The sequence below is a fragment of the Leuciscus leuciscus genome, assembly GCF_965113295.1.
Source record: "Leuciscus leuciscus genome assembly, chromosome: 3".
Classification (NCBI taxonomy): Eukaryota; Metazoa; Chordata; class Actinopteri; order Cypriniformes; family Leuciscidae; genus Leuciscus; species Leuciscus leuciscus.
Window position 1 is genome coordinate 16678613 of NC_138727.1, and position 24656 is coordinate 16703268.

General features: G+C 36.1%; 2 protein-coding genes across 3 annotated transcripts in view; one reads left to right on the plus strand and one right to left on the minus strand.

Annotated features, from left to right (window-relative positions):
• The window catches only part of grhprb (glyoxylate reductase/hydroxypyruvate reductase b), a 3675-nt gene extending 1603 nt beyond the window's left edge, over positions 1 to 2072 (minus strand). Inside the window, exons 1-5 of the mRNA XM_082164765.1 lie at positions 1817 to 2072; positions 439 to 569; positions 289 to 361; positions 97 to 213; positions 1 to 20 (exon numbers count right to left, since the gene is read on the minus strand). The exon at positions 1 to 20 is cut by the window's left edge and continues 69 nt beyond it. Of these exons, the coding sequence (XP_082020891.1) occupies positions 1 to 20; positions 97 to 213; positions 289 to 361; positions 439 to 569; positions 1817 to 1968 (493 nt within the window). The 5' untranslated portion in view covers positions 1969 to 2072. The remainder of the gene's footprint in view (positions 21 to 96; positions 214 to 288; positions 362 to 438; positions 570 to 1816) is intronic.
• A 1415-nt stretch (positions 2073 to 3487) lies between these two features.
• Positions 3488 to 23486, plus strand: uba6 (ubiquitin like modifier activating enzyme 6). Of its 2 annotated transcripts, XM_082164763.1 has the most exons (32): positions 3491 to 3585; positions 4509 to 4591; positions 9797 to 9891; positions 10596 to 10624; positions 11593 to 11687; positions 11959 to 12070; positions 12208 to 12288; positions 12367 to 12489; positions 12925 to 13048; positions 13135 to 13238; positions 13324 to 13386; positions 13486 to 13562; positions 14355 to 14421; positions 14498 to 14641; positions 15220 to 15287; positions 15985 to 16144; positions 16240 to 16317; positions 16406 to 16587; positions 16679 to 16784; positions 16876 to 16965; positions 18103 to 18183; positions 18264 to 18392; positions 18553 to 18604; positions 18693 to 18756; positions 18885 to 18954; positions 19100 to 19171; positions 19942 to 20065; positions 20171 to 20364; positions 20482 to 20609; positions 20705 to 20792; positions 21816 to 21910; positions 22112 to 23486. In XM_082164763.1, exons 2-32 carry the CDS (start codon positions 4554 to 4556, stop codon positions 22260 to 22262), a joined length of 3084 nt encoding a protein of 1027 aa, XP_082020889.1. In that variant the 5' UTR covers positions 3491 to 3585; positions 4509 to 4553; the 3' UTR covers positions 22263 to 23486. The 2 variants fall into 2 exon arrangements, with proteins under 2 accessions (XP_082020888.1, XP_082020889.1); XM_082164762.1 differs by having other exon boundaries at positions 3488 to 3585; positions 19942 to 20364.
• The last annotated feature ends 1170 nt before the right edge of the window (positions 23487 to 24656 follow it).

Below are 24656 nucleotides of genomic sequence, written 5' to 3' on the forward strand. Positions count from 1 at the left end.
TCCAAGTTCCCCAGCCGCCCCTAAACACAAGTATAAATCAACATGGATCAGTGCATGATTGACAAGCAAATGTGTGAGTGCTGTTAGTTTTAGTACGTTTTAGCCTCATGCGTGGCCTCAATGAGTCTTCTGGATGTAGCGAGTAACAGGGCAACAGTCAGTTCAGCCACAGCGTCAGTCAGTACCTCAGGAGTATATCCCACACGGATTCCTCTGGAAAAACACAAGCCCACGTAAACAATGCTCACTTCAAGAAATTCATCTCTAAATTTGACTTGCACAACTGACCTTTTCTTGAGTTCCTCCAGAGAAAGATGATCAAAGCCCACTGACATGGTGCTGAGGACTTTTAGATTTGGGCCTGCATTATTGAGACACACACGTCACTGAATTTGTCTGCTTTTGTCTCAACCTAATGATCATGCATTGCAAGCTAACCTGCAGCGTCCAATAGCTGTGCGTCAATCTTCTCCGTGAGTACACACAGTATTCCGTCGCAACCTTTGACCTTTTTCAGCAGCTCCACTCGGGGCACAGGGTCATCAGAGTCCCACATCTCAAACTGCACCCTATATTGTGTGGGTAGAAGGTTATGATCAGTGAGAAAGTAAGAAGAGAGCAGTTCAATGATTTGCATATTTGGCTCGATTAAATCTCCATAAATTGATCAAAACAGGAAACATCATTGTAGCTGCCCACAAATTCTCAAATCAAAGTTATACAGACTGAAATGACAGATCGTCAAAAGACACTGTTTTTGTTTTCTTGACTCTTGATTTTTGTTTTCTTGATTTATCGTTTTAAAATCTGTATAGAAATGAGACCCAGATGACTAATGTTCAGAATGAGAATGCTCAGCCAGTCGGTCAAAACAAGTTTTTCATTAACTTTTTCTCCCTCGGTTATCTTCAACTGAGCAGAGGTTCCAGTTGGCACATGTTGAACAAGCCTTTGGTTTGGAAAATATGTACCTTATAGCTGCTTTAGTAGGCTAAACTTGGCTGTGTCCATGTTACATATAGGCCTGCTATAATGAATGAAATTATTAGGGTACAACTTTTTATTCAAGATGATAACTAGTTTTTCAGTAACTCCGAATACGTGAAGGGGTGTGAAAAGCACCTTCATGTTGGGGCCAAAGAAACTCTCAAAAAAGCCACTCAAAAACACTTAAGTTGAGATTTTGTGGGCAAAAATGTCCATTTTCTATGGTTAATAGGTTAGCGATATAAGAAACACAGCTCACACAAAAGTCACTATCAAAACAAGTAGATTTCTGTTGGACCAACTTGAAACAGAGCGGTGCTTGTGAAGAGAATTCGATTTCAACCACGAAAAACAATGTTAAAGTGTAACCTGTACCCGCACCTTTATTTTTTGATATAGCTATTGGTAACACGTTACAATAAGGTCTAATTTGATATTTGTCAATGCATGAAGTAACATAACAGCAATGAGCAATTCATACCATATTAACCTTTGTGAATGTTAATTAAAAGTTAAAATAGGTTCAAATTGATCTAAATTGAAATGTATTAGTAAATGTTGAATCTAACATTAACTAAGATTAATAAATGCTGTATAAGTATACTTTAGGCTATTGTTTATTGTTAGCTTATGTTCACTAATGTAGTTAACTAAATTAAACCTGACGTGTTATGTTAGGCTACCCATTTTAATCAGTCAAAAATCCATTTTTGACGTTGTTTTGCACAATCAATAGGCGATTTAAAATATTGTAGGCTATTATTTATCACATTTGGGGCCAGATTTTCCGCAAACGATAACAGTGTGGTGACTGACTGCTTCAACCTACTGTCCGGATTTGCGGAGAATGTCCAGTCCGTCCGGCGGCACCTTGCGCGTCACATAAACTTTGGGTAACATGGACATCGCGCGATGAAATCCGGTGACGGTACACGGGGCGATCTTCTGCAGTCTCCCGAGCGCTGTTCTACTGCACCACATTACGAACAATGGCAATCAATGCAGAGGTCTTTGGTAAAGGATGATAGAAGCTGGAAGCGGCAGCTAATGCAGTGTGTGGACAGTTTAGGGGGAGGAAACCAATGGGTCATGTAGCCTTACTCTCTCTCCACACAACATGAGCCTGGGAGCAAATATGTAAGATATGTTTTTTGTTTGTTTATTTGTTTTACATTCCAAAGTACCATAACTAATCACTAGCACATTGAATGTGTGTGTCTCAATTTCTGGTATCAATTGTAGGCTATTGATTTGGTTTCAGTCAATCATTAATCAGGGTCTCAAGCAAATAATGGGCAAATGTAGGCCCATGAAAAGCAATGAATGTTGAAAAACACTTAAACCAAATATCATATGAAAAAGAAATAGAAACAATTAATTGAAATTTTGAAAAGTGATTTATTTAAGACATTAACTTTTAAGCACATCAATCAAAAATGACAAAAGAGAAAGAAAACAAACTAATTTAGGACTGTGGTCTTAAGTTTGAGGCCTATGTGTGTTTCTGTTAAAACCATCTGTGCAAGATCTGATTTTAAATATCATTTGCTGGGGGTAGCAGTTCAAGGCTGCCCCACGTCTATGGAACTGTGAGTTAAAATGTGTGTGTGTGTGTGTGTGTGTGTGTGTGTGTGTGTGTGTGTGTGTGTGTGTGTGTGTGTGTGTGTGTTTGTGTATGTATGAATGTTTCTGGTTCAGGTTTGATCAGCACAAACAACTTTTTTTGTCTCATGCTGAAACACTAGATGAGTATAATGAATGCACATCAAACATGCCAACTATATTAAACAGCATGAAAAGGCCTATTGTCCTGTTTCACAAAATCATCTGACCAACTAGATATTTCAAGAAGTTTATTGCTAAATGTATAAGGTGCTTGAATATTTTATCAGAATACTGAGCTGTTTAAAAATGACCATTTTCTTTTTGCACTTTCAAAAAAAAAATGTACTAAAAAAATTTGATATGAAGATTTCAGATGCAAAAGCCTCTAAGTGCCATTTGAAATTTTCTTCTAAAATTAGTATTTTTATCAAGCTCGTATATTTAAGTTCAGTAATTTCACTTTAATGACAATTAATAGGTCATTTTCATTGCCATTAAAGTGAAATAAGTGAACATAAACATACAAGCTTGATAAAAATGATCATTCTAGAGGTAAATTTCAGATGGCATTTAGAGGCTTTTGCATCTGAAGTCTTCACATAATATATATATATATATATATATATATATATATATATATATATATATTGAACAATAAACACATTATGAAAGGCAACCATGTCATGGCGAATCAAAAACTGAGATAAACATGCATACAAAAATTATTTATTCCACTTATCTTTTTTTTTTTACTATCTGTAGTCCTTAAGTTACTGTGTATTATTGTTGTTGTTTCTGTGCACTGAGAGCATCTTTTGTCACCAAGACATATTCTTTTTTATGAGTGTATGTAGTGTATACTTGTCAATAAATGATTCTGAGTAACCCATTCTACTAGGTGGCGGTAGATAGTTTCCCATCACGAAACCCCAGCGCGCACGCGCAGTAGAAGAAGTGTGCTGCTCCCGTCCCGTTCCTAGCGCACATTGACAGGTAGCTAATCCACTCTCTTTCTATGCTACAGACCTTACATTAAACCACGACTCACTGAAATCAAGCAATCACAGTCGTAAAGGCGCATGTGGCTGAGTCGTGCCTGCAGATTTGATTGATTTGTTTATAGTTAAACAGATCAGATAAGCAAATTTTGTGAACAGCTCAGTTAGCCGATGTGCTAATGATACATAGATATGAGTAAGCAATATGATGAACTGATGATTTTATTACATGTTTAACGATCTACAGATAAATATGAAATGTTTTTGTGATGATGTGATTTATATTGTTTTCAGATCTTCATTTAGAGCCTGTCGTCTTTATATAGAGGATATTATACACGTTATATCTGTAATTTCGTGTGCCAGTGCTCAAACAGATTGCTTTTTTAGAAAGTCATAATGTATTGATTATTTCATAAGTATATGTAAGTTATGTGAAGCATGACGATGCATAAAACCGAACTGGCACTGCAGGCAGAATTAATTGTCAAGTCATTCAGGGCTAAAATGCTCAAGGAAAACCGGGACAGATTAGACAGGGGATTTTAAAAATGGTGTCATCTAACGGCTGGAAAAGTTATGGAAATGAGTACAGTTTTAAAAGTCATGGTTTCTGTTGTGAGTAGGCTATATTTTTTCTAAAATGTTTAATTAAGCCATAGAGATTTGCCCATGAATCGTTCTTTTGAGTCGGTTCTTTTGAATGAATCATTCGAACCGGTTTACAGATTGGTTTGCCAGTCCTCCTGAGGTGCTCGTCGTGAGCAGGTCATGTTGTAGGGCTACTGTAGATAATGTCTGTCAAAAGGGTCTGAAAAGTAACATGCGTGACATACCCAGATCTTTGACAAAAGGAAGTTTGCAGCCGTAAACTTCAATTTGTCAGCACTGAATAGATTCTCTTTATCTCTCCTACAGAATCTTACAGAGGAACACCTGGACACCCCCTCTCCCCTTCCCACTATGGCCGACTCCATGGATATAGATGATTCTCTGTACAGGTACACTGTAAATACTGAAGCTGAAACACTCTGGCCCTGTTTACACCTGGTATTAAAGGGGTCTGATGGTTCTAAAAATAACATTATTTTGTGTATTTGGTTTAATGCAATGTGTTTACGCGGTTTTAGGTTAAAAAAAAAGTCATTATTTGTACATACACACTGTACATTATTGTTGCTTCTCTATGCCCTGCCTTTCTGAAACAGCTCGATTTTTACAAAGCTCATTGTTCTGAAAAGCGCGGTGTGCTTTGATTGGCCCAAAAACCTTAAGCGCGTGATGGAAATGTCACACCCCTTACCATATGTGGAACATCAGCTCCCTAAGCAATAATGATAGGTGATAATGTCGGCACTAACTTATCAATTCGAGCCCGAATTTGAACCGGAAAATGCAGATGACCAAACTGATCGATCCACTTTGCCAGAACAAAAGTAGTTTGGCTTTTGCAACGAAAAACACAGTGTCTCCACGACATGGCGGCGCCGACGGCAATAATAACACACCGAGAATAAAAGTTACGCCGCCTTTCTTTGCGTGTACATTTGGGCGGTGTTATGAAACTCTGCCCCCACAGACTGACGTAGATCTCTGGGGTCGTGTTTGAACAAAGCGTTTTAGGAAGGCGTGGCTGAGCCTTAACTTTTACAAAGAATATCTCTTTAGGTTTGACACTTTGAGCGTTGTAGCTCTGCAGATCTTATACATGCACAAACAGATACATAACACACTAAAGAAAAAGGAAAACAAGAAATCGCATCATATGACCCCTTTAAGATGCGTTTTGGTCGATTGGATCATAAGTGGATTATGTTAAACACAGGTGTAATTGGGGTCTAAAACATTTTGAGCTTGTCCACTTTCGCCCACTTCCAGAGGTAGAACATGTGGTGGATTTTCTTCCTAAACCCGACTATCTAGCGTCTGCAAATCATGTATATATCTATGCACCAGTCTGCGCACACGTCAGATCAGATCACTTGGACATGGCTGTGTATAAGAGGTAAAAACTATATAAATACTGTTAGTTTTCTCACACAAACCGCTCGTTTCGTGTCTTAGGCCATCAATGTGTACTCACGATGGGGAATTGTTTAATTTGGACGACGGGGAATTGTTTTAATTTGGACTCTGTGCATGCTCTTTGAGACAGTGACCATAGACCTGCATTATATGACTGACAGACAAGAACGGTTTGACCTAAAAATATCAAAATTGAAACTACTGCGGAAAAAAAGACACCTACATCTTGGATGCCCTTGAGGTAAGCTAAAACATACCAAAAATGTATTTCAAAGTGAACTATCCCTTTAATAACCTTTATACTCTTGCTCTTGCGTCTTCAGTCGACAACTGGCCGAGTTTCTAACTAATTTGCTTCCCTAAACTGACCTGCTGCGCAGCAGTAATAACAGACAGACTTTCAGCAAATGTCCTTTAAATGCTTTAATCACGACCAGGAGATCTTCCTGAGAAGTTCTCAGGGAATCTCTCCTAAGAAGAATCAAGGCCGGAGGATCTCAGACAAATTCCATTGAGAATCCCACCGTCAAACACAAATACAACAGTTTTTATAGAATCGAGAAAACAAATAAGACTAACATGTCACCCTCAATATGATTGGTTCAATTGGTTCAAAAGCCCCAACCTTTTTCCTCTGTCACTGGCACAAGCAAACTGTTTTAATGATGACTTAATTCGTTAATCACAAGATTCTAACAGACTGTCTAGTTTCATTTCCCAAACTATGTTATGCACACACAAAAAGTTTTCCATTGGTTTTGTACAATACATCCTGTTCAAATAAGGTTAGATGTTAGAAACATGGTTAGTTTAATATACAGTTTAAAATTTCTACGACAAACACTTCCGTGATTTCTAACACGCACTTACCGTGTTTTGCATGGTCTTGCAGCTATCAGAGCAGAAACGAAAGCCAATGCTCTCCGTATGTTTTTTCGTTGTCTCCAGGTGCTTTCATATGTAAATTGTGCAAGGTTATTTCATCCCTTAGATCAAAACATCTGAAAAGACTCATACATTTACCGGCCCATAAATCCTCCCCTTGAAAGCAGGACAGAAGTGGTAGAAAGTGAACAAAAGAGACCGATTAAAACACCAGGTGTAAACGGGAATGTGTCTCCCTTGTCTACTTGAGATCCTATCAGAAAAACACATCTTAATAAAAGGTGTAAACAGGACCACTGAGACAGAACTGAGACAGGCTTTGCTTTCTGTCATGTATAGAGTCTGATTAAAGTGCCACTATTATGGATTTTTGAAAATGATCTTTAATGCAGTGTGTAATGTAGCTGTATGTGAATGTAAACAGTCTGCAAAGTTGTAAAGCTGAAAGTGCATCTTAAATAAAGTTAGTTTATCTAAAAAAAAAAAAAAAGAGTCGGCTCAAACGAGTCGTTTAGAGTTCAAATCTATTTTCGCCAAGTTCACACGTCACAACTACGTAAGGAATAATTGACGACAGGCCGTTAAATTATTAGAAAAATAATGCACACCCGAGGTGGTAATGCGGTCACGACGCGAAGCGGAGTGGCCGTTACACCTCGGGTGTGCATTATTTTTCTAATAATTCAACGGCCTGAAGTCAATTATTCCGCTTATACTACAGTTACCACACCTCTAAACATTGTTCAGATTATGTATTTCAAGACGTTTGTAAAGTTTTTGTCATTAAAATGCTCTTGTATGAAGGACTAATTTCTTACGCATCTAATCCCATGCCTCCGTTGCTAATTCCAAAACGTCATTTCAGAGTTAGTAACGGAGGTTTGAGCCGCTGATAGCAGACTAATGCTGGTCCCACACGACTAGCTGACACATTCTCTGACTGTTTTCATCGACATGATCGACTGCAGCAGATTTTAAACACCGACTTTGAACACAGACTGAACGCGCTGAACACGCGTTTGGACATGATCAGTCATAAGTATCAAGTTACATTCATTATCCAGTTATTAATGCAGTTATTAGAGAGAGATGTTGCAATAATGAGACAGAAAAGCATGTGCGTCAATATTATTATTTATTTATTAATTCAATTCGTTTCAATTAATTCGTTCATTTTTTTTCCATTATTGACAGATGACAGTAGACTATAAATGAAAAACACAAAGCCCTTTTAACAAGTAGGCCTATCAATAATTATTTATTTGTTATATTATCTGCAATAAAAATCAGTGCTGCAGGACTATCCATTTATTTAGCCTATATATTCAGTTTAATTTTCTATTGATTATAGATAGGACTATATACTTTATTTATTAAAATTAAACTGCATGTTTCTATTGATTGTGAAGCTAGACATTGAAAATTGCAGATCAAGCGCACGGGGCGAAATGCTTTTTCTTGTTATGAATTGTATCCTACTTTCCGTTATTACAGTTGACTACGCGAAGTGATATGGAACTGTAATGCGGTCAAGACCTGCCTGGACCTACTTTAGCCGTGCGTTTCCCTGAAAATAATGCACACCTTAGAACGTTCGTCAACCAATCAGATTCAAGCATTCAACAGCCCTGTAGTATAAATTTGCATAATGCACGCCTACGTTCTGCATGGACAGGACATCTTGCTCATTCGTGTGGATATCATGTCATCAAGACGCTGTGCTCTCCGCTATGAAAGTAAATTGGGTTTATTTTCACTTCCAAAGGATGAGGCTGTGAAGAATCAGTGGTTAAAATTAAAAGTGGTTAGAATCAATGCGGTATTCGCAAAACACTTGCTCTAGAAAGATGGGTCAGTAGCCTACCCAGTTTATGTGGCCTAACTTGCTCCTCAGAATCACATCCTGTAAGTATGACTAATTATTGATGTACAGACCCTTTCCAAAAAATTTGAATATCATGGAAAAGTTTATTTATTTCCATAATTCCATTCAAAACGTTAAACTTCCATAGATTATAGATTCAGGGCCCACAACTTAAACGATTTCAAGTATTTAGTTGTTTATTTGTACATAATTTGGGCTTCCAGCGCATAAAACCCACAAAAACAGGATTTCAAAAAATTTGAATATTACATGAAATCACACAGTAATTACACAGTAATACCATGGTCATTGAACCAGGTTTTGGTTATTTTGGCAGTGTGGGCAGGTGCAAATCCTGCTGGAAAATTAAAGAAGCATGAAGTGCTCTGAAAATGTCCTGGTAGACGGCTGCGTTGACTCTGGATTTAATAAAGCACAGTGGACCAAAGTCCTCTTTTCTGAATTTTGCATCTCATTTGGAAACCAAGGTCCCAGAGTCTGGAGGAAGAATGGAGAGGCACACAATCCAAGATGCTTGAAGTCCAGTGTGAAGTTTCCACAGTCTGTGTTGGTTTGGGGAGCCATGTCATTGGCTGGTGTTGGTCCACTGTGCCGTCCACTCAACGCAGCCGTCTACCAGGACATTTTCAGAGCACTTCATGCTTCCTTCAGCAGACAAACTTTATGGAGATGCTGACTTCATTTTGCCTATTAATGCAGATCATCTGTCGTTCTCACTAATTTGAGTAAAGATAAAGGATGGAGCAAGATATGTTTTACCAACGTTTGTTACATCAGTCATTCATTCACGTTAGAGCTCGGCTAATGTATGTTATTGATACAGTTTCCACATGTTCACCGCAATAAATTAGAAAAATACACATCGGTTTGTTGATGGACATACACTTGTTAATGCTGATGGTGAGCATCTTCCAATTTGATATGATCTTGATTGATATGGTAAAATAGACATTATCGTTCGTTACTGTCTTTAGTTTACGGTGTACAATCGCTGAGCTGTTGGAAGCCTCCGGATGGAGCTGAAGTTTAATTATGGCAATGGGCGTTTTTGTTTTTCGATACGCGCTGAACGCGGTAGACCAGTCACAACAGACTAAGCTGTCTGGCCAATCAGAGCAGAGTAGCTTGTGGAAAGGAGGGATTTAGAGAGATTGATTCATCCATTGAGTCTTTTGAGAATCATTGAAAAATGTGGTGATGTGCAATGTTTATTATGAGAAAATGAAACTGTTTTTTGACCTTTGATGCATGTAAACCTGTTGTAGGAGACCACCAAAACAAAATTAGGAGACTTTAAAATAGCATAATAGCGCACTTCAAGAATCAGATTCAATCCAACTTTGCTGCTCCTAATTGTTTGTGCGTGTGTGTGTGTGTGTGTGTGTGTGTGTGTTTATGTGTGTGTGCGCAGTCGGCAGCGGTATGTGCTGGGGGACAGTGCTATGCAGCAGATGGCCCAGTCCTCTGTGCTTGTCAGTGGAATGGGAGCTCTTGGAGTGGAAATAGGTGAGTGGTGCCAATGTCCATTCATACACCACTTTTTCATACAATTGTATTTCATTGTTTTCCTATTTACATGCTTTTAAAGTCACCATAAAATCAAAATGGACAATATATATATTTTCAAATATTGCAATATTTATTATAAATTATTTATCCAACCATGCAAATATATATATATACAGTATATATTTTTTAAATGCATGTGTTCTGGTAATCTTTACTCAAAATAACTTCCACTATCAATGAGTTCTCTTCTCTGATGACGTGTTTACTGGCGCGAGGACATCCTGTCACTCGCAAACCACAACAATCCAATAAATTCCCCTTGGACAAAATCAAGTCCCACCCTACATTTTTTTTTTTCTTGATCGAGAAGCTTTCACTCGGATATACGTCACAAAATGGAAGAAAAGACTATCATAACTTCCAAAATTGTACAATCTCTAGAAATTGTAAATGACTATACTTAGTACAAGGGTGTTAAAAGGATCTAGTTTCTAGTATATCATGATCTGAGATTTCAAGGATTCATGTATATGTATTTTCTTTAGTTTTTCCTCCAATAAGCTCATCGCTTCCTTATCCTATGAGTTATACATTTTATACCATGTTCCTCATCTACAGTTTAACCATTTTTTTGTAATTTGTGTTTAGTGCTGTAATTCACACCACTTAATTTCTAATCAAAAATCTCTCATCTTGTGCAGCAAAAAACATTGTTCTGGCAGGAGTGAAGGTAAGATAAATGTCTAGATTTTAATTTTCTTCTTGGTTTTTCTATATACAGAAAATTTCGGTAGCTTTATTTTACAGTGTCATTGTTACATAATTGTTACATGTAATTACTGTAGTAATAGCGATAAATTATGCATAATTACATGCAATTAACTCTTAACCAAACCCGCATCCTAATTCTAACCCTATAGTAAGTACATGTAGTTAATTATTATTACTCAGTACTTAAATGTATAATTACACTGTAATACTGACACTTAAAATAAAGTGTAACCAAAATTTCTGTATACAGTTTTCTTGGCATACAAAAAAATATCATGTCTACTTTTTTTATTCTTTTTGTAATGCACTACTGTTCAAAAGTTGTATTTATCGTTTTGAAAGAAGTCTCTTATGCTTACCAAGGCTTTGGCATTTTTTTTTATATATAAATACAGTAAAAACAAACATCCTTATTGTTAGAAGTCATTATCACTCCAGTATTCAGTGTCATATTATCCTTCAGAAATCATTATAATATGCAAATATGCTGATTTGGTTCTCAGGAACAATTTCTTCTTATTATCAATGTTGAAAATGGTTGCTTAATATCTGCTTAATATTTCTGTGAAAACATTGATATATTTATTTCAGGATTTTTTGATGAATTGTGAAGTTCAAAAGAACATTTATTATTGAAATTAAAATCTTTTGTATTGTTAGTAATGTCTTAACTGTCACTTTTGAACAATTGAATGCATCTGTGCTGAATTAGAATAATTTCTTTCTAAAAAAACTTACCCCAAACTTTTAAAGTATAGTGAAGTTGTAAGTTTATATAGTGATTTATATAAATTTTGAACACCTATTATCTATAGTATATTGTGTATTCTCTTTTTACTGTTATTGGCTACTTGGACTATTTGCTGAGCAGTTACTTTTCAGTAGTGTTATGACCGTGTTATGAGATTTGCACATGTGTGTTTGTAGGCAGTCACCCTTCATGACAGTAAGCGATGTGAAGTGTGGGATCTGGGCACCAACTTCTTCATCAGAGAGGAGGATGTGCAAAGCCAGAAGAAAAGGTACATTAAAGTTACTTTTGTTACAAGCAGACTGAATTCAATCCCTTTTTTGGATTTAATTTCCAGAAGAAAATAACTAAATTGTGTTTTTATATATATTATATATATTATATATATTTCCCGTGATGTAAAATTTCTCATAAGATTTTGGTCATATCCACCCTTAATAAAGTTAAGACCCTACATAAGTGCCTCTGTGGCCTTATCCGACTCTAGGTTGTTAGCTTTCTTTTTTTTTTTCAATAAAGCAATGATTTTCTCTCTCTCTAAGGGTGGAGGCTGTCCATTCGCGAGTGGCTGAGTTAAACCCATATGTTCAGGTCACTGTGTCCACTGATGTCCTGGATGAAAGCACTGACCTCAGCTTCCTGAAGAGATACCAGGTCAGATACCCTCCATGAAAACTCCAAGTTCAAAGTGCAACAATCATTTTTTGATTATTTTGATCATTATTCCAATTAGATTATTCTTTATGTTCATATCATACTTAATGTGTCTATTCTTGTATTTCTTTCTTTAGTGTGTAGTACTAACAGAAACAAAGCTGAGCTTACAGAAACGAATCAACCATTTCTGCCACTCTCTGCAGCCTCCGATTAAGGTACAGATATTCCCAGACATATTTGCACATAGCTATAACTCTCTGTTTGGATGCTTTAAAAATTTGTTTTTGGTGCAGTTCATTGGCTGTGATATTTTTGGGATCTGCTCGCGAGTGTTCTGTGATTTTGGGGAGACGTTTGAGGTGTCTGACCCTACTGGAGAAGAACCAAAAGAAGTCTTCATCCAAAATATCAGCCAGGTAGTGAAAGCACCTCACTGTCAAGTCAAGTCAAGTCAAGTATATTTGTATAGCGCTTTTCACAATACAGATTGTATCAAAGCAGCTTCACAGTATTAAATTAAAATAATACAACAAGGTTTGTTTCAAGTGGAATTTATTGATTGATAAAATTAAATTAAATATCCCCAACTGAGCAAGCCAAAGGCAACACTATCTCACCTTCACATTACTTTTGGCATGTTATCCTTTCTTTTGTCACATTTAGGGTGTGTTCACACTTGGCATGTTGGGTTTGATTAAAACGATACCATCATATGTAGTCTACGCACATACAACGAGCGCAAACCTGCCAAGTGTGAACAGATGCTTAGCCTAAATGCTGAACTTAATCTGAAATGCTCAATTCTGTGATATGGGTCGCTTTTTAACTTCCTGCTTGGCATCCAATCACAGGGGAGCCCTGGTGTTGTGACGTGTATGGACAGCCGAACACACGGCCTCCAGACTGGGCAGAGTGTGTGTTTTAAAGAGATCAATGGCATGAGTGAACTCAATAGTTCCACACACCAAGTTACAGGTATGAACACAAACTCTACCTTCATCATGCACAATGATGTACTCTGCTGATGTACTTAACACTCTTGTCTCTGTGTGTGTATTTAGTTCTGTCTCCCTACAGTTTTGCAATTGGAGATACATCATCATTCCAGCCATATGCTCATGGAGGAATCTTCCGCCTGGTCAAGATTCCCAAAACCTTCAGCTTTGTATGTTAACAACAACTTCAGTTGGTCTGTTTAATAGTGGTAAAGTATAATGAGTAACTCTTTTCTTTATTTATGGTCTGTTTAGGAGACAATGGAGCAGCAGTTATCCGATCCTCGGCTCCTCACTCCAGACTTCAGTAAACCCGAGGTCAAACACAGACTCTCTCATTGTTGGAGTCCAGTTATTTTTATTGACATGCGAATCAGTCACTTTTTGTCTTAAAAAAAATTTACCCTATCCATTCAGGTCCCTCTGCTGCTCCATACTATCATGTTAGCTTTGGATGCTTTCCTGGAACAGCATGCTAGACTCCCCAACATCGGGTAAATAACTGTTTTCCTCTTTCAAGCTGTGCCAAAGAAACCTAGCGAGCTTTACCAATAGCAGATCACTATGTTTTAAATAGATTTTGTCCTACATTAGACGTGGCATGATAAAGTAACCAGGGCAAGAGGGTTTGGTTTATAGTAGTGATACACCAAAATTTCAGCAACAGTTTTTCCGATGATGCGTTTTGACTGTTTCAGCGTCTATTTTGTACACACAATGTGTATTTTATACAGGACCCAATGAAATCAATTTTTTTTTTCAAAATTCTATTTTCTTTTCTTCCCATATTCCGTTTTAATAGTCAAAAGCATGTATAATCAATTTAATTCATAAAACTTTTTAATAAATAAAAAATATAAAGTAAAAAATTAAATAACAATAAAAATAATACAAATTTGATAGGGACCTATGAAATGTTTTATTTTTTTCTGGAATTCTGTGGTAGTTCAACTACCCAAATTCAATTACCAAAACTTTTTTTAGTTTTAGTTTTGCGGCTAAATGGAATCTTACATTTTGTTTTCAGTGTTTCGGTGCATCACTAGTATCTATTTATGCAACATTGTGCTGAATAGACCCGCCCAAAACTGGTCAAAATTGTGGTTCCATATACAATTACTGTACATTAAACATCAAATATTTTCTAATTGGCTGTCATTTCTCATTCATTGTGGACAGACAAATTGCTTGTTGCATTTTTTAATTCTCTCTTTTTATCTCTCTCTGATTATGATTGACATGGATAATTAAAATTGTGATGTGTTATTTTCCTCTTCTGTGTGTAGTTGTTTGCAGGATGCTGAGCTGCTCCTGAAGTTCACAGAGGAGATCAGCAAAACGCTTAAAAACAAAGTCAGTGTTTTTACAGTGTTTTTACAAACACACATCTTCACACTTCCATCTTCTAATTTAAAATGTGTGTTGTCAGGTATGCATAAACCAGGATCTGGTGAGGTGCGTGTCGCGCTGTGCGAGGGGATGTCTCTCTCCTCTAGCGGCAGCGGTGGGTGGTATCGCTAGTCAGGAGGTTTTAAAGGCTCTCACTGGAAAGTTTTCCCCTCTTCAGCAATGGGTAAGTCAAAGGTCAGATGTTCTTTTGTCTTTCAAGTACACTACCATTTAAAAGTTTGGAGTCTGAAAGATTTTGAATGTTTTTGAAAGAAGTCTCTTATACTTATTTTAAACAAAAATACAGAAAAAAACAATAATGTTGTTCAATATTATTGCAATTGAATTTTTTTCTATTTTTCTAATATTTTCTAATAATTTAAAATTAATTTCAATACATTTTAAAATATTAAACCACAAAGTAATTCTAATATGCTGATTTGGTGCTCAAGAAACATTACATTTCTTATTATTATCAATGCTGATGGCAGTTAATGCTTAATATTGTAGTGAAAACCGTGATGCATTTTTTCAAGATTCTTTGATGAATAGAAAGTTCAAAAGAACGAAAGTAACAATTTAAATGTCTTTGCTGTCACTTTTGATCAGTTTAATATATCTTTGTTAAATAAAAGTCTTTATTTTTTTATTAAAAAAACAAACAAAAACCTTACTGACTCAACTTTTAAAGGGTAGTGCCATTATTATGCCATTAATATGAAGAGATGGTATTTATTCTTTCTTATATGTGTGTTTATACAGTTTTATCTCGATGCAGTTGAGGTGGTTCAGCCCCTCCAATCTCTTCCTGCTGAGGAATTTGCCCCAAGGTGAGTGTGAAGCAATCTTGTTTTGTTAGTTCATATGTTTCTACAGCATTTTTAGACTGGTAACATCTCTTGATGTACTTTTGTTCTTTCTGACCTACAAACATTTACATTTTAATTCAGAAATTAAAAGAATTAGTTCACCCAAAAATGCAAATTCTGTCATCATTTACTCATTGTCGTAATTCTTTTAAATCTGTGGTTCTCAACCAGGGGGCCAAAGCAAACTTACAAGAGGCCTCAAAATGACTTCAAATTATTTTAAAGAAGACAAAAAGCTTTAAAATAAGCCAAAACTAAGGATCATGATTTTTTGGGTTTTTTATTCCACTCAACTTTTTTGTTTTGTTTTTTGGCATTGAAGAACCATGGTTCTCACTTGAAAAATGAGGTAGCCTAATTTTATGTTTCTTCTAGACCTGGAAAAGTCATTTTGAATGAATAAAATCTTTTACCTCCATGGGCATTTAAAAAAAAAAAAAGGATATATATATGTTTTTTTCTTATGCCAAGCTATAAAATATTTTTTTCAGGTAGGAATTAGTGAATAAAAAAAAGTATCCTTAATCTTTATCCAGTAAATCTTGAACAACTGGAAAAATCATGTGGCCTTCAAATATTGTTGTGGACAATGAGGAGCTTGGAGTCAAAAAGGTTAAGGATCACTGCTTTAAATGTTGTTTTTGACGTGTGCTTGTAGGGGTGATCGGTACGATGCATTGAGGGCGTGTATCGGCGAGTCGCTGTGTCTGAAACTGCACAGTTTTCGAGTCTTTATGGTGGGATGTGGTGCTATTGGCTGTGAGATGCTGAAGAATTTGGCACTTTTGGGTGTGGGATTGAACAGATGCTCAGGAGAGGTGGGGATATACATCTGACAGGACTCGTTTTTTCTCTTCTCACTTACTTGTGTAACGGAAAGTTGGTACAATTCTGCATTTTTTTCAATTCCTAGATTTGCGTTACTGATCCAGATTTGATTGAGAAATCCAACCTCAACCGGCAGTTTCTCTTCAGACCACACCACATACAGGTATCTTATTAATTTGATCGTTTTTTCGCTCTTTCATTCATGGATTACTTCTCATTTCTTTTTTGCCCATTTTCCTCCCTCTCTGTAGAAGCCAAAGAGCACTACAGCAGCAGCCGCTACATTAGAAATAAACCCGGAGCTCCAAATAGATGCTCATCTGAATAAAGTATATCCTGCTACAGAGGACATTTATAGTGATTCTTTCTTCTCCCGCCTCAACCTGGTGGTCACCGCACTGGACAACGTGGAGGCTCGGAGATATGTGGATAGGTAATCCATGATCAACAGCAGAATTCATTTTTTCAATGTATATAGTGTTCTTCATTGCACATTCTTTAATGGCTCTTTTGTGAACTCGCAGTCGGAGCGTATCCAATCAGAAAGCTCTGTTAGACTCGGGTACCATGGGTACGAAAGGACACACTGAGATCATCATCCCAAACCTCACAGAGTCCTACAACAGCCATGTGAGTGTGTATATGTGTTTATATAGGCTGTGTGTCAGTTTGTGTATCCATTGTCCCATGTTTTTTTCTCAACTGTGGTTGTGTTTCTTAGAGAGACCCACCGGAGGAGGAGATTCCGTTTTGCACTCTAAAGTCTTTTCCTGCTGTCATTGAACACACCATACAGTGGGCCAGAGACAAGGTCAGTAACACACACTCTTACACACATTACCAGGCATAAATATTAGGCTGATTTTTCAATGAGTGGATATAGCTGTGTATAAAGCATATATATAGTGTGTAATATTGCTGTTTGTGAATGTAAAATGTCTGCAAAATTGTAAAGATTAAAGTGCTATTGTCTTCTAAATGTTGAAATTCAAATATGGTAATAGGTTTTTTGTTTCCGGTGCGCTGTAAGTGGTAGACCAATCACAACAGACTGGGCTGTCTGACCAATCAGAGCAGAGTAGCTCTCGGAAAGGAGGGGTTTAGAGAGAATGAATCTTCAAACAAACCTATTACTAATGTAATTATTATCATATTATTTTGTTATTTTAGTATATATATAAGTATAAAAAATTAGAAGTGATATGTGACCAAGTTTTTGCTAGGGTAGCAGTGTGACATTTTGAAGACAAGAAATATAATTTTATTGTAATATTTTTGATGATTTGCAAGTAACTTTTTAAAAGTGTTTTCACTAAACCGGTTAATATTTAAGAATTTTAAATCCAGAAATCATCCATTTCTTTGTAGGTTTGCAGCTGTTTTAACATTAATTGAATGCTAGCTGACAGCTTATCCAACGTTTTTTTCCAAAAAGTGAAAAATGTCATTACCAATACCAAAATCCACATGAAGGATGATCAGGGACATGATTTTTATTCTAGCACATGCGATAAATGTTTTAATATAGACAGTTAAAAGAAGTTTCATTTGAAAGAATCCTTAATTAAAGAATCCCTCATTAACCCTCCTTTGTGAATCTTTTGCACTCTTGATGGCTCACTTCTTAATTTCTGTGTGATCTTATTCAACACATTAAAAACAATTGCTCTGTTTTACCGTATTTTACTTTCATTTCCAATGGTTTTTCAATTTTCACCACAAACAGCCATGGTGTGACTTTTGACAACTTAAACTCATTAAATGAAATACATTTTTTGTTTGTTCAGATTGTACATTTAACAAGGTCACCAAGTTTTAAACATAAGTTTTCAAACGACAAAAAAAAGCTTAGATATAATCAGTTCGACTGAATCTCCTTAGAGCTCCTAACAGTGCTTGGAAATGCTGCGAGTGATCTGATTTGTGGTCTTGTTTTTGTTGTGTATAGTTTGAGAGCTCTTACTCCCACAAACCCTCCATTTACAACATGTTCTGGCAGAGTCATTCATCACCTCAGGATGTGTTACAGGTGAGGATATATACTACACGCTTACCTAAACAGACTAATTTAGCCTTGTTGTAGTTTAATTTCATTGCTTGTGTGTGCAGAGGATGATGGCTGGGGAGAGTATGGAAGGATCATTTCAGGTCATTAAGTTGTTGAGTCGGAGACCTACTCAATGGAATCACTGTATAGCTCTTGCTCGACTCAAATTCGACAAGTACTTCAAAAGAAAGGTAACTGTCCTGCAGAAGTTAATAGTGTTTATCTTGTACTAATGACTGCTATTATTATTCATTTAAATGCTTTATATTATAGTAGTATATTTCTCATTGAAATAAAGCGTGTAAATGCAATGTTTACACGACATATCTCATTTCTACTTTAATATTTCAGGCATTACAACTACTACACTCATTTCCACTGGACACACGGCTAAAAGACGGCAGTAAGTCTCATGATTTGCTCACTTGTGCAGAGGAGCTGTATTAAAAGCCAATAGAGTCACGAAAAGTGTTTTTTTCTCTTTTTTTCAGGTCTGTTCTGGCAGTCTCCCAAACGGCCGCCTTCTCCTATAGAGTTTGATCTCAGTGACCCACTGTGAGTATCTGAGTAAATATTCTTTTTATAGACTGTTACTCACAGTGATGGAGAGAAATGAGATTTAAAAAAAATAAAAAGATGTAATGTGTGGAAGTTCATGAAAAAATGTCTTTCTCCTACATCAGGCATTTTGGTTTTGTTGTCAGCGCAGCTCGCCTTTTTGCTGGAATTTATAAAATTCCATATTCAGAAGAGGTAAAATTTTTTTACATTTCAACTTGTCTGGGTCTGTTTTATTTTTTTGTTTTTTTACTTGTGTGGTATCTGAATAAAATTCTTGAATTAATTTCTTTAACGTTTTGTTGTTGATTTTTCTTATGTGCTGTTGAATAATTCATAGCAACTTTCCTATGAGGCTGTTCAAAGTGTTTTAGCTGAAGTGGAGGTTCCCGAATACAAACCAGCTGAAAAGGTATGTGTTCTTTCACCAGTTATTTATGTATTTAGTATTCAATCACTATTGAAAATGTTTGTTTGTGATGTATCAATAAAACACAACCTAATTTTGAGTTGTTTAAAGGTTAACTATTGAGATTTTTTTTCTTACCAAGAAACTTTTCCTTTTGTTTAACTGTACACAACGGTCAGTACTTTGATAGTAAAGGCATTTAAAATGTTCCCAAAGATTTATATAAAAAAAAAAAGTGCTGTTCTTTTGAACTTTCTATTTATGAAAGTTGTTGAAAAATGTATCACGGTTTCCACAAAAATAGCAGTGCAACTGTTTTCAACATTAATAATAATATGAAATGTTTATTGAGCTCCAAATCAGCACATTAGAATGATTTCTTAAGGATCATGTAACTTGAAGCTTTGCCATAATAGGTATGTGTTATGCAAATGTGTTGAATTTCAGGAGGTACTTCAAGTAAATATTTTAAAAGAGGTTTGCCTGAATAAAAAAAGTTTGGGATTCTCTGCATATAGAATTGTGTTATTTTTGTATTGTGACCAAAATATTGATTTCAGATCAAATCGCTAGGTCTTTGCTGATTTCTTCCCCTTATAGTTGCAATGGCATCATAAAATAAGTATCACTTATGGTGCAAAATGCAGCAGACAAAGACATTTATATATGCATATATTAATAGACAAACAATTAAAAAAATTGCTACTAGTGGTGCAGAAATTGCTCTCTTCCCCTTTAAGAAAATAACTACTAAGCGTCTGTATTTGTATCAGCATATAGAGACAGATGAGTCTGTTAAGAAGCCTGATCATTTGAAAATGACAGTGAGCAGTGAAGAGGAGAGAGAAGCGATCTCACAGCTACAGGAGGCCATCAGCTCCAGCTTTATAACACCTGGTTTGTTGATTCTCATCCACATACTCTTAACCAAGATACCCAACATTTCCATACACTTTTTTTACTCATATTTTGTATCCTTTCCTTTCTTTTTTTTGTCTTTAGAGAGGCTACGTATGACTCCGCTGTTCTTTGAAAAGGATGATGACTCAAACGGACACATGGATTTTGTAGCGTCGGCGTCGGCTCTGCGAGCTCATATGTATGCCATCGAGGCCGCTGACAGACTACAGACCAAACGAATTGCTGGCAAAATCATCCCTGCTATCGCCACATCTACAGCTGCCGTCGCTGGACTGGTGAGAGAGAAAAAAAACCCCACCTATTAAAGGGAAATCGTTTTCTATTATGATTCCTGTTGTGTTTAGTCCTTTGCTTTGTGTATTTATGATTGTGTTATTATTCATTCTTTGTAGGTGTCAATTGAGTTGGTAAAAGTTGCTGGTGGTTATGGATTTGAGTTGTTTAAAAACTGTTTCTTCAACCTGGCAATTCCAGTCATGGTGTTCACAGAAACCGCTCCGGTCAAGAGAACCCAGATCAGGTAGCAGCAACACTCATGCACAGATTGGCACTTGTAAAAATGAATAGATATGTGTTTCTTATCTTCGTATAATTTGATCTTTTTGTTTTCACCAGAGATGATATCTCCTTTTCCATCTGGGACCGTTGGACTATCTTCGGTCACGAGGACTTCACCTTGTCTGATTTCATCAGCGCAGTAAGGGTGAGTACCACTTTTGAGCCTGAATGTCAATAATGTTAAAGGCACTTTAAAGGGGTAGGTCACCAGAAAACAAACATTTTTGTCATTATTTACTCACCCGCAAGTTGTTCCAAACCTGTATGAGTTTCTTTCTTCTGTTGAACACAAAAGATGATATTTTAAGGAATGTTGGTAACCAGACATTTGATGGCACCCATTGACTTCCATAGTGTTTTTTTTTCCTACTATGGAAGTCAGTGGGGTCCATCAACTGTTTGGTTACCGACACTGCTGTGTTCAGCAGAAAAAAGAAATTCATACAGGTTTGAAACAACTTGAGGGTGAGTAAATGATGACAGAATTTAAATTTTTTGGGTGAACTATACCTTTAAGCATTTTAACCACTTTTTCATAACTCTTAATGTGATAGAAATAATAGTTTATTTTACAGATAAAAAAAAAAACTTTTCTAAACCTGAACTTCATTGAAACAGCAATGTAACTGCCCTTTTGAAACACTTTTCTAAAATTCACCTCAAAGATTTTTTAATTCAAGAAATTGATGCTTTTATTCAGCAAGGATGCATTCATTTGATCAAAAGTGACAGTAAAGAGACTTTTACATTTTTTACAAAAAAATCTATTTAAAACTTTCTATTCATCTAAAATGATGAACCATGAAAATATGAATCATGGTTTCCACAAAAATATTAAGCAGCACACAGTAAGAAATGTTTCTTGAGCAGCAAATCAATTTATGAAGGATCATGTGACACTTAAGACTGGAGTAATGATGCTGAAAATTCAGCTTTACCATCACAGGAATAAATAAAATAAATAAATTGTAATATTATGTTACTACAGAACTGTTTTGATCAAATATATGCAGCCTTGGTGAATCTAAAATATACATAAACATGATTTTTATTTTTATTTAAATAAGAGTCTCCTAAAATTACATTTAAGATATGTAATTAATTTGTTAAGAATGAATGAATTATTGCTTAGTACAAAGGAACAAACAGGTTTTATGCTTCATTTCAGGAGAAGTACGGAATTGAGCCCACTATGGTTGTTCACGGAGTGAAGATGCTGTATGTGCCGGTTATGCCGGGCCATAACAAAAGACTCAAACTGACGTAAGGCCCAACTGTAAAATAGCCTATTTTACTTTGATTATAAAAATTATCTTACCCTGTAAAATCGTACATGTTTCAGCTAATGTGTGTAATTTCTGTGCGATGACTATCATCAAATGCAATTAGAAAAATGATGCACGATGCTTTGTGGATTTCTTATGCATTTCCATAACGATATCTCTATTTGTCTTCTCCTTGCAGAATGCATAAACTGATCAAACCTTCATCAGGCAGGAAGTACGTTGACCTTACCGTATCATTTGCCCCTGAGGTGGATGGTGACGAAGATCTGCCCGGTCCTCCAGTGCGCTATTACTTCAGTCGAGAAACTGAGAGTGACGAGACGGCCTAACACGAACACACACACACATACACACACACACTCTCACAAACTCTCCTCCCTCTTGCTCTGTGGACCACAAGTGGAGTAGCACTTGATATGACTCAATGTACATAGTAAATTTTTGTTTTCTACTGGTTTATTATTTTATTGCACCGCATTGTCTGTGCAGATGCCTTAAGATAATTATATTGTGCTTCAAAGTGACAATAATAATAATGGTTATAATATGAATGCTCTGAAGAGCAAAACAAAAAAGAAAGTGTTTACACAACTTCCCCAGGGCTTATTATTCTATGTTAGTCTCTTAAACTCGGAGAGGACTCTGTAAAAAAAAATCAATAGAGGGCTTGTAAAAGAAGAACATTCATCATGAATCAGCAGTAATTTATTTGCACATGTTTTAGGAGGATATTGGGGTTTAAGAAGTTGTCAGTCACTGTAAGCAACATAAACACCAAAGATTTCACCTCTGGTTTAAAATGTTTATCATTGGCATTCAGCGATGCTTCACAACTGGTTTCCCCTGAATGTGGCTGTCAGGTTCTTCATGATCTTAGCTTTTTGCAAAAACAGATGAGGTAAAGCTAATTGCTTCCGATGTTACACCTACAATGCAAAATGCATTTTGTAGTGCCACTAGAGGGCACTGTAGTTTATAGTATCCTTGTACCCATTTGCTACAAAAAAACGCTTCTACTTGAGCGACAAGGCTTAAAGGATGAGACTCTACGTAATCGACACTGATATATAGACATCATCCTGTATGTGAAGGTATATTCATATCACTTTAAGTCCAACCTGCATGTTGACATCTAAAACAGGCTTTTCACAAGTTCCTCGCTGCATTCACAGTCTTGTTGATGTCATTGACTCCTAAAGTGAATCCTAAAGTGTCCTTTAGGCAGTTGGCTGTTGCTTAGCACACATGTGATTGGCAGTAGTGATCAGAAATCACACACAAGCATAGACACACCTGACCCAGCATTCCACTTTGAGCTTACAGTGGATATGTTCAAATGCACAAAGAACAGGAAAAACACGAACAATGTTTCTAGTTTGATCCCTTTAAATTAAACCTTCAGTTGCACAGAATTCCCTGCCATGATGTCCAGCATTTGGAAATTATATCTGGTGATATCTAAAAGAGCTAAAGCAGTGATTGGAAAATATTATGTCATTGTGACTACAGTATTCAACAGAAAGTTAAATAAATCAAGTCAAAAAAAGTCAAAATGCATTTCCCTTTTTTTTCCCTGCTTACGTGTATTTTCCCAACTCGTCTAACAACTTAACTTGTGGTAGTCTGTGGAAAAAATCCATTTGATCTATGACAAGATCTGATAGATCCCTCTGGAGGTTTGCGCTGTGCCTATATGGTACTCATAGTAATAATATACTGTAATATAACAAAATATACTGTTTAAATATTTAGTACTTTTATTCAGCAATGATGCATTTAATTGATCAAAAGTGAAGAACGGTTCAAAGTAAAGACATTTATAATGTTACAAAAGATTTCTATAGCATACAAATGCTGTCCTTTTGAACTTTCTATTCTTTAAAAAATCCTGGGAAAAAAAGTTTCACTGTTTCCATAAAAATGTTAAGCAGCACGAATGTTTGACAAAACCAACTCAGCATATTGATTTCAGAAGCACTGAATTAATTGGCTGCTGAAAATTCAGCTTTGCTATATACAGGACAAAAGTACACTTCAAAGTATATTAAACTAGAAAACCTATTTTAAATTGTAATAATTTTTCACTACATTGCACTATATTTTTGATCAAATAAATTAATGCAGCCTTGGTGAGCAAAAAAAGACTTTCAAAAACATAAAAAAATATATCTTATAGACATAAATGTTTGAATGGTTGTGTATATTTAAGCTAATAAATGCTAATAGTCTTTTTTATTGTGTTTCATATTGTGCACAAGTCATGAAACACAATGAACTTGGAGCATAAAAGTGAGTCTGCATGCAAGGAGGTTTGCGGTTGACTCTGAAATGTTTGATTTACACTTCTACTCTTTAGAACGCAAACAACTCGGCTCTGTCTCTGTTCTTAGCACGGGTGCTGCTTTAAGGAGTGGAGTTTGACCTCTGGATCACTTGGGACAGCATGTCTGAGCGTGTGCTTTCAGGACACATATGCCTTTTGTTGTTTCTGCAACCACTTCAAAAATAAATCTCTTACATTGGATGGGTTGGATCAATACAAATTCCTTTGCCTTCCTATTCACTACAACACAACAAAACCATGTTAGTTTAAAGTTTATATATATATATATAGTTCTGAGTGTGAAAAAGCACACATACACTAGTTGAGACAGAGGAGGAGGCCTCAGGAATTCAATTTACCCTGGAGTGTCAAATGAACTGCCTTCCACAGTCTGTCGGGT

Bases quoted from the DNA above. Each gene is read 5' to 3' on its own strand.
- uba6 (XM_082164762.1), top strand. From the start codon at position 4,554: ATGGCCGACTCCATGGATATAGATGATTCTCTGTACAG. The intron at 4,592-9,796 runs GTACACTGTAAA...GTGTGTGCGCAG, and splicing joins ATAGATGATTCTCTGTACAG to TCGGCAGCGGTATGTGCTGG. The intron at 13,049-13,134 runs GTATGAACACAA...GTGTGTATTTAG, and splicing joins TTCCACACACCAAGTTACAG to TTCTGTCTCCCTACAGTTTT.